The 16,466-nt window shown below is 42.7% G+C and overlaps 1 protein-coding gene across 2 annotated transcripts in view; it reads left to right on the top strand.

Moving 5' to 3' along the window:
- LOC118571103 (RAB3A interacting protein) overlaps window positions 1-16,466 on the top strand; it is a 43,321-nt gene that overhangs the window by 17,694 nt on the left and 9,161 nt on the right. For both annotated transcript variants that reach the window (XM_036170012.1, XM_036170011.1), the window contains exons 5-8: window positions 4,789-4,884; window positions 11,688-11,765; window positions 12,363-12,566; window positions 15,948-16,076. In XM_036170012.1, coding sequence (XP_036025905.1) covers window positions 4,789-4,884; window positions 11,688-11,765; window positions 12,363-12,566; window positions 15,948-16,076 — 507 coding nt within the window. The remainder of the gene's footprint in view (window positions 1-4,788; window positions 4,885-11,687; window positions 11,766-12,362; window positions 12,567-15,947; window positions 16,077-16,466) is intronic.

Here is a 16,466-nt window from a genome sequence, read left to right as displayed (position 1 = left end):
GAAGACTGAGGCAGGAGGATTGGTGTGAATTTGTGAGTCACTATATGCTGGACAACATACTGAATCCCAGGCCAGCCTGAGTTAGAGTGAGGCCCTGTTTCAAAATATAAACCAAATTAAAGTAAGAAAAACGTCTAGTAGTTGGACAGAAAAGTTATAGTTGTTCCTCATTGACTCTGAGCTGTCTTTTTTTTCTCCTTATAACATCACTTAAAATTGTTACCAGTCAGTAATAAGGACTGTTGCAATTGCCTACTTATGCATGAACTTGGTCAGAGCTGTTCATGCTAATTTGATGGAGTTGGATGCTTTATTGTTGATCATAATTATTAGATTAAAAACCTTCAAAAGTATCTCACTATAGTGAGTTAATGAAATGGAAACACAGAGTAACAGGGTAAAAATCTGTTCTGTCAGCCTAAAGGAATTCTCAGAATGACGGCCCCAAAAGAAGAGAAACACTGGATTGTCGTTTCATTGACAACATTTTTCTTTGTATAGGGATGCAATGCTTATCATATGCAAAAGCCTAACTAGATCTGTAGCTGAGTGGTAGAGAGGTTGCATCGTGTGCAGAGTGCTGGGTGGTTCAGTCTCCAGCACTGGGGTCGGGGAGAGGAGGACTTCACTGACCACGCTGTCATGTGTGGACAGCCCCAGCTGCTTCGGGAGGATGCAGAGTTGCAGTAGAAGGGATCGCTTGAGCTCAGGAGTCGGGCCAGCTTGGGGACATAGCAAGACCGCTATTCTGGGGATGCAGTGAAGACGAGGCCGTAAATGCTGAAATAAGCCTGTTCTCTGTGCAGCTCCCAGGTTACTCCCCGGGTTACACTCTCAGTCTGTGCCACTGGCCTGAAACAGTGCAGTCATTACGGTCATCTGTTTCTCCAGTGTTGGTTTGTTTTGAAACTTAGCCAAACTGTGCAAGTGATAGATCCTGAATGGCAATTGTGATGGCTGCTTTCTTTCTTTCTTTCTTTTTTTTTTTTTTTTTTGGTTTTTCAAGATAGGGTTTCTCTGAGCATTTCCTGGAACTCACTTGGTAGCCCAGGCTGGCCTCGAACTCACAGAGATCCGCCTGGCTCTGCCTCCTGAGTGCTGGGATTAAAGGCGTGCGCCACCACCACCCAGCTGATGGTTGCTTTCTTAATTCAGCCTTGATTAGAATCCTTCAGAGACCCCCATTCTCTTTCTGGTCTATTTCTTACTTTGCCTTCCTTTCTGTGCTGCCTGAGACAGGTCATAACCCTGCCTTTCCTGTGGCCCCCACCCTCCACGCCATCATCTGCTTCAGACCCGTGCTGTCCTGATACACCCCGTCATAACTTACAGATTTCCTTGTGAGTCTGCAGAAAGGCTTTGCAACCCTCGTCAGACAGTGACCTGAGGAAAACCATGAATTTGCTCTCAGATTCTGTCTCCAGCACCAAGACGAAAGTTAGCATTTGTTGAAGGAGTGTGATTGAGTAACTGCTTCAGTACAGAGTACTGGGAAGGAAGAGCACCAGTATTAAAAGGATTCACGCAGACACCACGTCTTTCCTCATTTTCATTGGCTGAGTTGGATCTTGAAGCATACGGACAAACATAGGCATCAGTCATTTGTGGGGAAAGTTCAGATGGTTTGGACCAGACTGGGGAGTGTGAATCAAGGCCGAACTCTGAAGAGGCCAATGACATAAGCTCTGGAGGTCTTTAGTGGGCGGAGTTTATGCAGCTTGGTAGGTCCTGCCTCTCTCTGTGAGTGACAGCCTCACCTGGGGCTCCAGTCCTGTGGGAGCTGATTGGGAGTCTTGCTGTTTCCTTTTGTGTTGGTCAGGAGTATGTACAGTTTCACTGGGCATTGCGGTTCTCAGCACTGTCAGGGGTCCTGTGTCCCTCCCGTGTACCTTTGTAACCTCTGCAGATCTGCACCTTGTGCAGGATGAAATGCAGCTTCTGGTGGGCTTTTCACTCAGCGGCATGCATTTACGATTCTTGCATCCCTCTCCATGGTTGCATGGCTCACTTCCTTTACCCCCAAGTGCTCATCCGTTGTGTGGATTGACCACAGTTACTTGTCCAGTACGGATACCTTGGCTACTTCCAGGTCTGGGAAATTACACGTGAAGTCCTAAAAGCATCTGTACGAGGCCTCAGTCTTCAACTCCTTTGGGTCTCTGTCAAGGAGTGTGGTTACTGGATCATTTGTTAAGACTGTGTCTGGTTTGTAACTAGCTGTCCTAGGTCATTTTTGCAAAAGGACTGCAGGGCTTTGTTCCCCCAGCCGCAGGGATGGAGTTTCTTGTCCTCCGTGTCCTCGCCAGCGTTCAGTGTCTTCAGTGGCTGGGCTTCGGCCGTGCTGATGTTGTCTAGTGACAGTTTATTTTCACTCACAGTTGCTCAGTGAGAAAGAACATTGAGATCAGTCTCTCATAAACATGTCACCTGTGTGTCTTCTTGGTCTGCTGTTTTGTTCATTTTTAAATTTTTTTCTATTAATGTTAATAATTCCTTTCATATTTTGGATACTAGGTCCTCGTCACATAAGTCTTTTGCAAATACTGAATCCTATCTGTGGCTCACCATCTTTCTCTCTGTCTCTCTCCACTCATCCCTTCCTCTGTCCCCTCCCCCTCCCCTTCCTGTGTGTGTGTTTGTGTGTGTGTGTCCCCATCCGTGTCCTCACCCCCAGGGATCGAACCCAGGGCCTCATCTGGTTAGGCACGCACTCTCCCGTCACGTCACGACATCTCCTCAGTTATTCTTACTCTTCAGTGGCTTCATCTCTGAGTCACAGTTCGACAGTTTCCTTTTCACACTTAGTAAAGAAAGCTTCAGCAGTTTTTACCTTGTTTGAGCTACCGAAACTTACTCTGCTCCACCACTCCAGCAGGTTCATAGGGCAGACGTTTCCCGAGACCCTACAGGTGCGTTACTTCGTGACCTTATGAGAGACAGTTTGGCTGGATATAAAACACTAATTTATTTATAGCCTAGAGAGTCTTTAAAAATATTACTTTGTTGCTTTGTAGCATAAAATATTGCTGTTGAAGTTTCAGACATCTGATTTTTTTCTCCCTTATAGGTAACTTGGATTTTACAAGTTTTTAACAGACAGAAAACATAAAAATCATACACATTAATATATCACTGTTATGTTTCATACATATGTATGTTGTGTCATGTTAAATCATGTTAAGCATATCTAGTTCTTCACAATTTTCTATTGACAAAGTTTTTTTTTTTGTATGTGGAGCTGAGGATCGAACCCAGGGCCTTGCGCTTGCTAGGCAAGCGCTCTACCACTGAGCTAAATCCCCAACCCCGACAAAGTTCTTGAAGTCCTTCATTAGAGTCTTTGGAATGTTCAGCGCATTTTTCTTTAGTCAGCCTGCTGTACAGCACACCAGAACGTCTCGTTTCTGTTGAACTGTAACTTTGCCTATCCATTTTTGTTTCTCATGTGCATGTAACTTGAGTTTCTAGCGGAGTATTCGGAGGTTCGGGTGAAGGAGCAGGGTGGCCAGTGTGTCCTTCCTTCTTTGAGAGTTACGCCTTGTCCAGCCAGGTCTTCTCTAGGGCAGTGTGTCTTGGGGGGCGGTCTTACCCTCTCAGCATCCCACTATTAGATCAGAGCCCTGTCTCAGCCTGCCTGCAGAGTTTTGATGGTTTCCTGAACAGGCTTTCCCTCAGTGTAAGGCTGTGCTGGGAGAGGCCCCTCACCCTCTACTCCTGCCGTGTGTGAGTGGTTAAGAGTTTCCTAGCAGCTCGATGCCTAAGGATGGCACATGGGGCTGGCTGAACTGCTGGTGCGGCCTGGGGAACCTTCCTGCTTTTTTCCAGTTTTCTCCAAGGTGATAGTCTCATACTTTGCGGACTTTGTAATGAGTTGTGGGTCTGAGTCTTTACTTCACTTACTCCTGCTCAGTAAGGACACATTCCCTTATATCCTGAGCTTTGCGAGGATTCTCTTCTACCAAGTTCTGTTGAGGATTTATCATCAGGCTGACAATCTTAGGTTGTTTGGGTTTCAGGAATTGCCCTTGGGAGATTGAAAACCTAAGCTGCCCTCACCGTCACAAGACTAGTCATTAATTATTTTGATGTTTGAATACAATAATAGTGTGTGTGTGTGTGTGTGTGTGTGTGTGTGTGTGTGTGTATGATGCATATAGATGTGCATGCATGTGCAAAAGTGTGGTGATGAGAGGCTCACAAGGGTGTCTTCTTTAGGTGCTCTTCCGTATTTGTCTCTCACTGAGTGTGGACTCAACCTGTTTGCAGGCTGGCTAGCCAGGGAGCTGTAGGATCTGCCCGTCTCTGCCTCCTCGGTGCTGGGATTCCAGATGTGCACTGCTGTGCCTGGCTGTTTCACATGGGTTCTGGGTCCAAACTCGGGTCCTTGTGCTTTTGTGGCAGGGACTTCACTGACTGAGCCATCTGTCTCCTCCAAATAAACTTTAGAAAGTAATTAATTTTATTGGCACTGATATGCAAAATTGAAAGAAGCACATGCTTTACAGAAATAAGCATCTTCAGAGATAAGCTGAAGGGGAAATAGTGTTTTTTTTTTTTAATGTGTTATATTCAGTCTCAGGATGTTTCACGGAAGAGATCTAATGTAACATGTTGGGATTAGTTGTTACTGGAGAGTTGTCTTCCATCTAGCAGGGACTAGGGATTTTCAGTAGGAACATGTAGGAGATGGTGTAACTATTTTACCATTTGCTTAATAACTATTCTGCAGTTGATACACTCTCATATCAGACTGAAGAGATCTAAAACAAAATTATCCATTTCTTGTAGGAATTGAAGTTGAAAGATGAAGAATGTGAGAGGCTTTCGAAAGTGCGAGATCAACTCGGACAGGAGCTGGAGGAGCTCACAGCTAGTCTGTTTGAGGTTGGTCTGTTCTCGTGTGGCCAAGAGCAACATCTCAGTTTCATGTGTTGATGGAAGTGGTTGTGAAGGAATCTTGAGAAGGACATGGTAGCTTCGTGTGTGCTCATAATCCTTCTAAGCAAGACAGAGAACATAATCTTTAATTATAATAAGGAAATGTAGTCCCTAATTTAAAATAGTGTAAAGAGAAAATAGAATACCATAGGTTCTCAGTATCTGGTGGTTTAAACACATATGTGTAAAAGGAGAGGTTAGTAACTTGAGTTCTAAATTTTACCAGTTATTTAGGGGCTACTTTGTTTAATTTGTATTTTCTTTTATGATTGCAAACCCTTGAGGGGTAGTCATTGTCGCAGGGTGATTTGAGGAACAGGTGGCACAGCTCTTCAGCTCCAGCTTGCCCTCAGGACCAAGATTTCTACCCAGCTTTGCTTTGACTCTAGATAGCAGTGTCATTGGCACAGAGAAACAGACAGAGATAGAGAGAGACACTTCTTGTAAAGACCTGGCTCATGACTGTGGAGACTGTAAGGTGGATTAGCATATCTTAAAGTATCTGCAGGTAGTTAAAGTTAATAAGCTGAAATCAGTGTTATAATGGGGAACTGTTTAGTTTGAATTCTGATAATCAATAAAAAGTACATTAGATATACAAAAGAGAAAAGAATCAAAGTATACCAACACATAGATATACAAAAGAGAAAAGAATCAAAGTATACCAACACACACACACACACACACTCACACGCTCATACCACCAAACCACAATGAAGAGAGCAAGAGAAAAGAAGAACAAGGAAACTACAAAATAGAGAGGACACAAATGGACAACAAGTCTGTAAGTACAAATGTAACAAGCAAGTAAGTCTGTACCTTACCATAATTACATTAAATGTAAACAAACCAAATTCTCCAATCAAAATGTACACACAGCCTGAAGGTGAACGGATGGAGAAAGATTTCTGTGCAACTGGTAAGGAGAACAAGCATTGTTGTATTTGAATTTCAAAACTGTCATTAAGAGACAGGGTTAAAAAAAAAACAAAGCAAAACAAGACAGGGTCATTACATAATGACAGAAGATCAGTTTGATTAGATGATACAGTTAAATATGTACCCAACAACAAAACACCTAGATGTACAAAGCAAATACTATCAGAGCTGAAGGGGGAAACAGCAATGTAGTAATTGTAGGAGACGCTAATACCCCTTGTATTTAATAGATACATTGTTTAGATAGAAAATAAAAGAAGCAGTAGGTTGGGTAGCGTTAGACCAGATGTACCTATGGACATACGTTGAACTTCCCACATGACAAAAGAATCCACATTCTTCTCATGTGTACATGAAATATTGTCTGGAGTAATTCATGTTACATTGAAGCATTAATTATAAATTTAAAAAGAAAAGATTCCCAGAATCTTTTGCAGCCATAGTGACAGCTCACTAGAAATCAACAATAAAACAGAAAAATACACAAGTATGTGAAAGCTAAGACAATTTGAACTGTGGGGTTAAAGAGGGAATTGAAAAGGAAGTTGAGAAACTTCTTGACACAAACCCTGAGAACATAGCATAGTAAAGGCTTGTGAGATGCAGCAAAAGCCTTGCTGAGAAAACTGTGTAACGGTAATGCCCACAGAGAACACAAGAAGACACCCGACCTGACGTCAGACCTCAAGGAACTTGAAAAAGAACAAACCGAGCCCCAGGTTAGCAAGAGGAAGGAGGTAACAGGGAGTCTGTAGTGGTTATAGAAACAAGGACAAAAAAGAAAATATCAACAAAACTAAGAGTTGCTTTTTTGAAAAAAAGGAATAACCAAGACCTTTACTAGACCGAGGGAAAAAAGAGAAAGCTTTAAAAAGTGGCGGAAAAAGAGACAGATGAAGATTTCATAAAGTCACAAGAGTCCTATATGAAAAATCACACTCCAGTCAAATACTCTAGAAGAAATGGGGAAATTCTTAGAAATAAAGAGTTTATCAAGATGGGATCAAGATGACATAGAAAGTCAGAGGAGACCAATGGCAGACACTGAGTCAGTAACAAACACAGCAAAGAATGGCTTCACAGGTGACTTCTACCAGACAGTAAAACAAAATAGCAAACATCTGCTAAAAACAAAGCAAAACAATGTAAATAAAAGGGAGCACACTTCTAAAAACATTTGATAAAGTCCATATTACTGTAATGGCAAAGCCAGGGAAGATGTCATGAGAAAAACCCTGTAGGCCAGTAGACCTGACACACTAAGGCGCAAAAATCTTCAGTGAAATACTCCCAAGCTGAGTTCAACGGCACATGACAAGAACCATATACCATGGCCAAATAGGGTTTATTATTGGAATGCAAGGATGGTCCGACATCAGCAAATCAATTGGTGTAACACACTCCATTAATAAGAGATAGAAACCATGGGATTGTCTCAACAGATGGAGAAAAAGCATCTTACAGAAGTCAACATTAGTTTATGATAATTTTTAACAAATTAAAGGAATGTTATTCCACACACTGAGGACAAGTATTAAACATAGGCAGCATCGTAATCACTGGGAGGAACTGAAAGTATTTCCTCTGTGCTCTGGTCCAAGCCAAGGATGCCATGTGGTACTAAATCCTAGTCAGAACAGGTTTGCAGATGATTATCATTTATATAGAGAAGCCAAAAGATTCAGCAATAAAAACAGAACTGATAAATGAACTTTATAAAGTTTGAGATTAAAAAAAAGTCAGTAGTATTTCGATATACAGCAGGTGATCTGACAAAGGAATTAAAGACAGTTTTCCAAAAGCATCCACAAGAATTGCTTCCTTAGAAACAAGTGATTTGTACACTGAAATTTATGGTAGGTTGATATGAAGGGAATTAAAGAAGTAATCATTCCATGGATTGGAAGAATTAGTTAAATTTCTGTGTAACCAGCGATCTATAGGTTCACTGTAGTCACTATCAAAATCCCAGTTATAGTATTTTCAGAAATAGGAAAAATATCCTGAAATTCACATGGATCTACAAAAGAGCCAAACAGCCAGTTTGAGCAGTAAGGCTGGATACTTGACGTTTACTGATTTCAGAATACATGACAAAGCTCCAGTGTTCAGTGCGGTGTCACTGAAAAGACGAAAGATGGGTAGACCAGTGGAATTGAGTGGAGCCTAGAGATGAGTCTGTGCATTATAATCAGCTGATTCTTAATGAGGGGCCAGTAAACACCTGCTGAAGAAAGGACAGTACCTTCAGTAAAACACACACACACGCAGATAATGCAACTGAACCCTTGCACTAGAAACAACCCCATAGATTGGATTATAAGACCTGAAGCCACATTAGCAGACACTCGGGAGAAGCTTCTTGACATTGGTCTGGATAGGTGTTTTATTAATTAATTAATAATAATATTATTATTTAAATATGAAACCAAAAGCTCAGAAAATGGAACAAAAACAGACAAATGGAATTGCATCTAACTAAAACCTGTACACACCAGTCACCAAAATTAACATGCTGTGCAGTGGGTGGGAAAACATTTGCAGAGTGTGTCTGACAAGGAGATAATCTCAGTGTATGTAAGAATATCAAATGAACAGTACAATAAAAAGCGGTCAGCATCGAACAGACTTTCTCTAAAGAGAAGCACACATAGCAGAAGGTATATGAAAAGATGTTCAACATCACCAGTCAGATAATTGCAAAAATTTAAAATATGTTCTTCTTACATCATTCCTGAGGACTTACGTATCCAACTAGTGTGTGTTGGGATTATATTGTCAGAAAGTTTGACTTTTAGAAATTGCTGTTTGTAGGACTAGCAAGGTGGCTCAGCAGGTGAGGACCCTTGCGACCAAGCCCGATCCCAGTTCTATCCCTGGGACCCATATGGTAGAAATGGAGAACTAACTTCTGCAAGTTGTTCTCTGATTTCTACATGCACGCCATGGGCCCTCACAAAATAAATTAAGAAATGTAAAAAAGAATTTAAAAGAGAAAAATTGCTGTTTCAAGTGTTGGCTTGCATTTTATTTAAAAGAAAAGACATTAAAAAGAGGAGTTGGTGATGGAAACCGATACAGAGACCCACAGCCAAACATTAGGCAGAGCTCTGGGAATCCTGTGGAAGAGGGAGGAAGGATTATAGGACCCTGTGGGGTCAAGGACACCACAAGAAAATCCACAGAATCAACTAACTAGGGCTCGTAGGGGCTCACAGAAACCGAACCGACAACCAGGGAGCCTGCACGGGACTGACCCAGGCCCTCTGCGTACACGTGACAGCTGTGTAGTTTGGTCCTCTTGTGGGACACCTAACAGTGGGAACAGGGCTATCCGTGACTACGTTGCCTGCTTTTAGGACACTTTCCTCCTACCGGATTGCCTCATCCAGCCTTAATAGGAGAGGAGGTGCCCAGTCTCACTGCAACTTGATGTACCATGGCTGGCTGATCCACAGGAGGGAGGCCTGCCCTTATCTGAAGAGAAACAGAGGAGTGGGGCGGAAGTGGGGGGGGACTGCAAAGAGGGACGGGAGGGGAAACTTTGGGATGTAAAAACAAAACAAAAAGTAAATAACAGCACAAAAGAAATGACTGCTATCCCCTCCCCTCCCAAAAAAAAAAGTTCAAAAAAAAGTAAGAGCCAGAAGATCCGGAGGAGGGCTGCAGAAATGCTGTGTTCACGCCCTGGAGCTGCACAAGTCTAGGCCTGTCACCAGCTCAGCATGGGCTGGGAGGGGCTCACGGGACTGACCCCCACCCTGGTGAACTCTTGGCTCCTGCCGGGTTCTGAGGAAACTAATTCTCGTTACTTGCGTACCACTCGTACACAGGTGAGCCCACCAGGACCCAGAGGCTAGTTCAGAACGTGGGCACATAGATGTCACGTGTGCGAAGACATGAATGTGAGAAGGGACTTTGACAGGGAAGGTGGCGGGTAGGAGGAGAGAGGATGGGTGGGGCGAAAGTAGCCAGAATGCATTGCACACACATATCAAGTTGTCGAAGAAATTTGTAATAAAAGTTCCGTGTCTAAAAAACAATTTTAACCATTTCTGAAATGGTCCTAAACACACTTCTGCCACTTTGTACTAGAAGTGGTGTTCTCGGCATCTCAAGTGGAGAAAGTTGGGGAAGCCCTGGTGTAATAGGGCCCATACCATCTCACCTTCAGAAAGACAGTGAAAGAAAATAACCCCAACAGTTAGGAATCCTGCATTCTGACATGTTGTTGATCGGCAGACCCACGCCATATGCTTTATCTCCTCAGATGGTTTTGCCGAAGGCTAGCACCCTCCTCTTGGGGACATCACTTACACCTGTGCGTCTTTCACAGTATCCCACTTGCAACTGGAAAGGTCACCTCATATCTCCCTTTGGGCTTTCTCCTCACCTTGGTTCTAGCTGTTCACTTATTTCCTTCTCTCTGGGATGCTTTCAAGGACATTTTAAAAGTTAGCTCTTCCAGGTCTCCTCTCTCAGAAGTTTGATTCAAGTATTCAAATTGCAGAGTTGACATTGAGTCCATTGCCAGCCAGTTCAGCAGGTCCTCTGTCTGGCATTAGTGTCTTCTGAATTTAGAGTTAAGTGTTTCTTATCTTAGGAGAGGTCAGAGTAGACAGGTTTATTATTTTGAAAATATCTGCCAGATAGTCTTCTTTTGGCAGCCCCAACTTATCCCAGAGAAATTCAGCAAATCTGCAACAACTGTTGTTTTCCAAAGGAAAATGCTAAACTTACTACATCTGACAGTTCTTAAGGACTTTGCCAGATAAGCAGCGTAATGGTGCATGAAGTATATCTGTGGTTCATCTCATTTCATTATAGATCATTGATAGTGAACATTCGATTATTTAATGTCATTGAGGTTCATGTTCACAAGACAAATGAGCAGCTGTCTGTGCAGTTCCATGTACCCTAAGAGCAAATGAGCTGCTGTGAGTGCCATGGCCCCTCTGAGGGAGATTTCCACCTTGCCACTCGGCAGCTCACAGGCCTCAGTAGTCATCAGACTGCATGTTTATTAAATATCTTAATCTCCTTTGGATATATTAAAGTTCTGAAATACGAACTCTTAAATCCCATGTTGTTCAGATCCATTTAATCTCCTGTGCAGATTATTGTGCACAAAAGCATAATCTTTATGAGATCATGTTATTCTTTTTCTCTAAAAAAAGGACTTCATCTTTCACTTATAATAAAATCCGGATTATTAGCCCAATTTTGTGGTTGTTAGAACGTTCCCTGAGCATGTGCTCTTCAGGAGCAGGGCCTTTGTCTCTTTTCCTGGTACGTTGCGAGAACCTGGAACAGCACCCCTGGAACAGTCCCTCATAAAGAGACATCATGAGTAGATATTTACGACTAACCGAAACTCCTCAGTTGTCGCTCCTGTGGTTGGGGTGTTCACAGTTTTTACTCATTCCTTTCATATATTTTTTTTTTTCTGAGACTTAACAATAGGTGTGTGTACCCTGATTGGATTACAGATCCCTAGTTGCAAACACACTTGCTTGCCCTGCAGACATCCTCTGTCCATTTAACGGTCACAGGTATTTTTTGGATTGTTCGGACCCACCCTGGCTGCCACAGTGGCTAATAGATGCTAAGTGGAGAGTGTCTGGTCCACATTCTACCTTCTTGTTCGTCTAATGCCAGCTGCTTTTCCTGGAGAGGACACTGAAAACTTAGTTCCAGGGTAGAGCTCGGCGGTATGTCTTTGTTTCAGTCAGGGGTAGCTGCAGAAACGTGCTTTGAAAATGCATGCTAACACAGGTCGTCCCCACAACGTGAGGTGTTGACTTTTTCAGGAAGCCCACAAGATGGTGAGGGAAGCGAATGTCAAGCAGGCCACGGCGGAAAAGCAGCTGAAGGAAGCCCAAGGGAAAGTGAGTCTCACTGCCTTAGTCCTGGACTGGGAAGATGTCAGTCATCCCTGTTTCCACGGTGCCTAGCAACCGTGTTCTGATGGGAGAAACGATGCTTACTTTACGTTTGGAAACTGCAAAAACCATGAACGAGAAAATAGTTAGGTGCACATAGGTACCATTGACACTGAACACTGGTGCATTTGTGTCACAGCCAACTTACGTAAAACTGCGTAAATCACATAAAAGGGTTCAAGTCACAATTAAAAGTCAATACTTATTTTCTTAGTACACTGGAAAAAAAGACACCTAAATAGATTTCATTATTTTAGGAATACAGCTAACCCCTAAGCTAATATATCTTAATGATTTTGAAAATTCATATTAATGTTAGGGTTTTTTTGACCATTTACATTTTTTTCTTTTGACATTGCTGGCAGTTGAATCCAAGCCATATGGACACCCAAAAAACTTGGATTACTTTCCTTCCGTTACCCCACAGAATATACAAATTGAGCTTATTTCTGTCCTTGAAAGTGTGTTGACCAAATTGCTGACATTCGGCCACATCTGTCATAAAGCATGTTGTGTGTGTGACGGGGCTCATTTCTCTTCAAGATTGACGTACTTCAGGCCGAAGTGGCCGCACTGAAGACACTCGTGTTGTCCAGCTCTCCAACGTCCCCGACACAGGAGCCTCTGGCGGCGGGAAAGACCCCTTTTAAAAGGGGTCACACCAGGAATAAAAGTACCAGCAGCGCCATGAGTGGCAGCCATCAGGACCTCAGTGTGATCCAGCCACTTGTGAAAGACTGCAAAGAGGTAACTGGCCAAGGACGGTCCCCTCCGACTTGTCGCTTCCCGTCACGGAGGTGTCTGTTGTGATCTTTTTTTTTTTTTTTTTTTTTGCCACCAAATATTTTTAGTACAAACTATGAAATATTAAGATGGGGGAGGCTTTATCTAGAGCTGGCTGCTGTCAGGGGCCTTTCCCTCCTGCTCTCTGCTGGCTGGCCTTGGAGTCCCCGCTGCAGACCTGGTAAGTTTCTGCAGTTCAGATTTTCATTCAGGGAAGAAGCAGGCGTGTGCTGTGTAAAGGAAAGCCTTCCCGTCCTCACTAGTCGGAGTGTCCCACTAGTGCAGTATTAAAATGGAAGTCTAAGAATGTGAGAATCAGATGATTTTCTTAAAGATTACTAATAGCTCTGTTTATTCAAAATCTGAGAGAAGCAGAATTTTACAACAGTATGAATGTCCTAGAGTTGATTCAAATAATTAAACAAGAAAACAAACGGAACCCAGAAATAATAGGAGCCTCACGTTCTAAAATACACAGCGATAACTTAGATACTGTGTATTCTGAAATGCATAGAATAGGAATTACATAATTATTAAACATTATTAGTTTTATTATCATTTGTGATGGAACTGTTTCTAAGGGGGTTGATCAAGAATTCTGGGAGGATCCTCATTTTCTTAAAAGCTGTTTTCATTGTTGAGCTTGAGCTAATCCATGCTGAAGAAGCTGTTGGTGTTTATTCAGTTAATTTGTGTGTAGAAGCCAGGAATTACTAGATTGAATCACCAAGGTTAACTATTGTAAGTGAGTTACCGTTGTTCAGCTACTAGAAGGAATATGGTAACCGGAAAAGTTTAGTTCTTATCCAACCCCAAATGTAGCAAAATCTGAAATTCATATTTGTTTCTGTTAAATATATCTAACACACTTCTCTAGCAGTTACTTTAAATCTGATTTCTTTGGCTTTAAATAAGTGTACTTTTAAAGAATTTTAGCTTTTATTGTAGTTTTGACTTAGTAACTGTAATGTATTTTCTCCTGTTGCTTACAGTAGAACTTTTTAGATGGCTTCTCACCATTTTAAAGGCTTCTCTATTTTTGAAATGCATATGAATAGGCAACGTGTGCCCACTTTTGATTTCTGGGTACACTTTATATCCTGATGCTTTGTGGAAATGACAGGAAGTTTTATTACACAAAAGAAATCACGGTTTGACTGAAGTATGCCCTAGGACAATGGTTCTCAACGTGTGGGTCACAACCCCTCTAGGGTTGACTGACCCTTTCACAGGGGTCACCTAAGACCATCAGAAAACCCAAATCTTTACATGATAATTCATAACAGTAGCAAAGTGACAGTTATAAAGTGGCAATGAAAGTAATGTCATGGTTGGGGGTCCCCACTACATGAGGAGCTGGATTCAAGGGTCGCAGCATTGGGAAGGTGGAGAACCCCTGTTCTAGGATCGTTTATCTGAAATAAAGTGGAATGTGTCTGTAATTCTAAAATACATGGTGGGGCTGTCCAGTCATAGAAATGGTGTTCTGAAAGCTTTTGACACATGTGTGTGCAGACATGTACACAGTGCAGGGCTTTGGGGTCTAACTGTGTGTGTTAGTCAGGGTCACGATCACTGATGGGACACCTTGTCCAAAGGCAGGTTGGGGAGGAAAGCGTTAACTTTGCTTTTGCCTCCATGTCATTTTTCATCATCTAAGGATCGGAACCCTGTCCTGGATCTCGCTCTGTAGCCCAGGCTGGCCTCGAACTCACAGAGATCCGCCTGCCTCTGCCTCCCGAGTGCTGGGATTAAAGGCGTGTGCCACCACCGCCTGGCTGGGCCTGCTTTCTTATAGAACCCAAGACCACCAGCCTAGGGACGGCACCCACACCATGAACTGGGCCCTCCCCAGTCAATCACAAATTAAAAAATGCCCCTTGGGCTTGCTTGCCTACAATTTTATCTGTGGAGGCATTTTCTCAGTTGCGGTTTCCTCCGTTTAGGGGACTCTAGCGTGTTTCAAGTTGACAGAGAAACCAGCTGGCACACTGTGTGGCTTTGGGAAGCAGCTTTATCTCTTTAAGTCCTAGCCTTATCTGTAAACTGGGGTCATATCAGCCTTGCAAAATCAGAGGATTAAGTGTTTATAAAGTACTTAGGGAACCATGGTTCCTGCAAGAGTCAGCTTTTCAATTATTGCCTTTAAGCCAGAATCTTTCCTTTGATTATTATTCACTTTCCTGCTCTGGGTCTTATTTCTATTTTCTCAATTAACTTCACAAGTGAATTTGAAAATCCTAAATATTTATCTCTTAATAATGTTTTATCCTCTTGCCTTTAGCTTTGACTCAAGAAATACATGAATGGGGATGAAAAATGAACACATTGAGGTTGCCATTATTCACCTTTAATGTCTAGGAGAGTACGGTGCCCCCAGCCTCTCATTCTTTGATGGGCACTGCAGCTCTGGTTAATCTACACCAGGCCAGCACCAGCCCGCAGTGCGAGTTCACAGGGTATTCAGCACCTGCAAGTGTGGCCCAGAGCTCTGCAAGGCTGAGGGTGCGGCCCTGTGTGGGGCGTGTGCCTTGTGTGTGGGGCGTGTGCCTTGTGTGTGGGCTGGTGGCCTCGAGTGGGCTAGGTAGGCTGAGGGGATCTGAGGGTCTGCAGAGAAGAGGAATTAGGTCACACTGAGTCCAAGGAGAGAGGAAGAGGCTGGCCAGGAGGAGGCATGGCTGATTACTGCTGCTGCAGGGTAGTTAAGGAGGTCAGCGCAGCAGTGTGTGCATGCTGCTGCTCTTTGCCCTCTGGCTGGCACTAACGGGTATTTCAGCCATCCTTTTAGGACTGTCTTTATTAAAGAATAATCGATCTCAGTTTTCACCCCACACTAGATTTCACAGGTCAGACTCAATTTTTTCACTTTAAATAAAGTAATAAACAATTTCCTTGGCTCTGGATTGATAATTTTCAGAAAAGACTGGTCAGCAATGCCCTTTCTATTCAGGGCAGTCTTTGTCTTCAGAGAGCCCCGGTATTGCTGGGTGGAGTGGTCAGGCAGAGGCAGGAGCCTAGTCGGGGCCAGCCTGCTCACACAGTGACTTCCAGAGAGCTGGGGTATATAGAGGGACCCTCAGATGGGGGAAGAGAGTAGCCGCAGTATTTGGAGACTCATGAGGTACAGATGATGGCAACATCTTTAAACACCAGAGGGGACATACCCAAAGACTCAGTTAACCATTTTTTAAAGAAAAATTGCTATTGTGTATTACAGGATGATGGAATTTTTATTGCTTTAAATGAACATTTCCTTTTAATAATGTTTAAATTAGGGTTTGATTTTATTAGATGGTTCATATTTGTTCTTTTTAAAGTTGTTTTGTGTTTGTTCTGGTTTATTAGGCTGATTTATCTCTGTATAATGAATTCAGATCTTGGAAGGACGAGCCCACGATGGATAGAACATGCCCTTTCTTAGACAAAATCTACCAGGAAGATATCTTTCCATGCTTAACATTTGCAAAAAGTGAGGTAATATATTTTTCATTTTAATAGATCTTCTGTACTTTCTACTGTCATTGTTCCATATTTTAATGTCTTACATGTAATAAATTCCTATGAAATGTCATGTGATTACTGCTGTTCTGAACACTTTCCTTCTCTCTTGCTGAGGGTCAGAAACACTGAGATGTGTTAGTGTGATGTGTAGATCCATGTATGGAAGGAGGGCTTGCTGCTTGTTTTATACACCCATGTTCAGTTTTCAGTTTCAGCCGTTCTGTACACACGCTGTTACAGGGAGTTGCTGGACTCATCAGCACACAATAAGTATGTGTGCGGAGCTGGGGTGTAGCTCAGGGTGAAGGGCTTGGCTAGTCTCTTCAGGGCCTGAATTTGATCTCTACCACTGCCAAGATGGAA

The sequence above is a fragment of the Onychomys torridus genome, chromosome 20 (genome assembly GCF_903995425.1).
Source record: "Onychomys torridus chromosome 20, mOncTor1.1, whole genome shotgun sequence".
Taxonomy (NCBI): domain Eukaryota; kingdom Metazoa; phylum Chordata; class Mammalia; order Rodentia; family Cricetidae; genus Onychomys; species Onychomys torridus.
The sequence above is the reverse complement of the archived record's forward strand: the minus strand, read 5'-3'. Positions and strand labels throughout refer to the sequence as shown.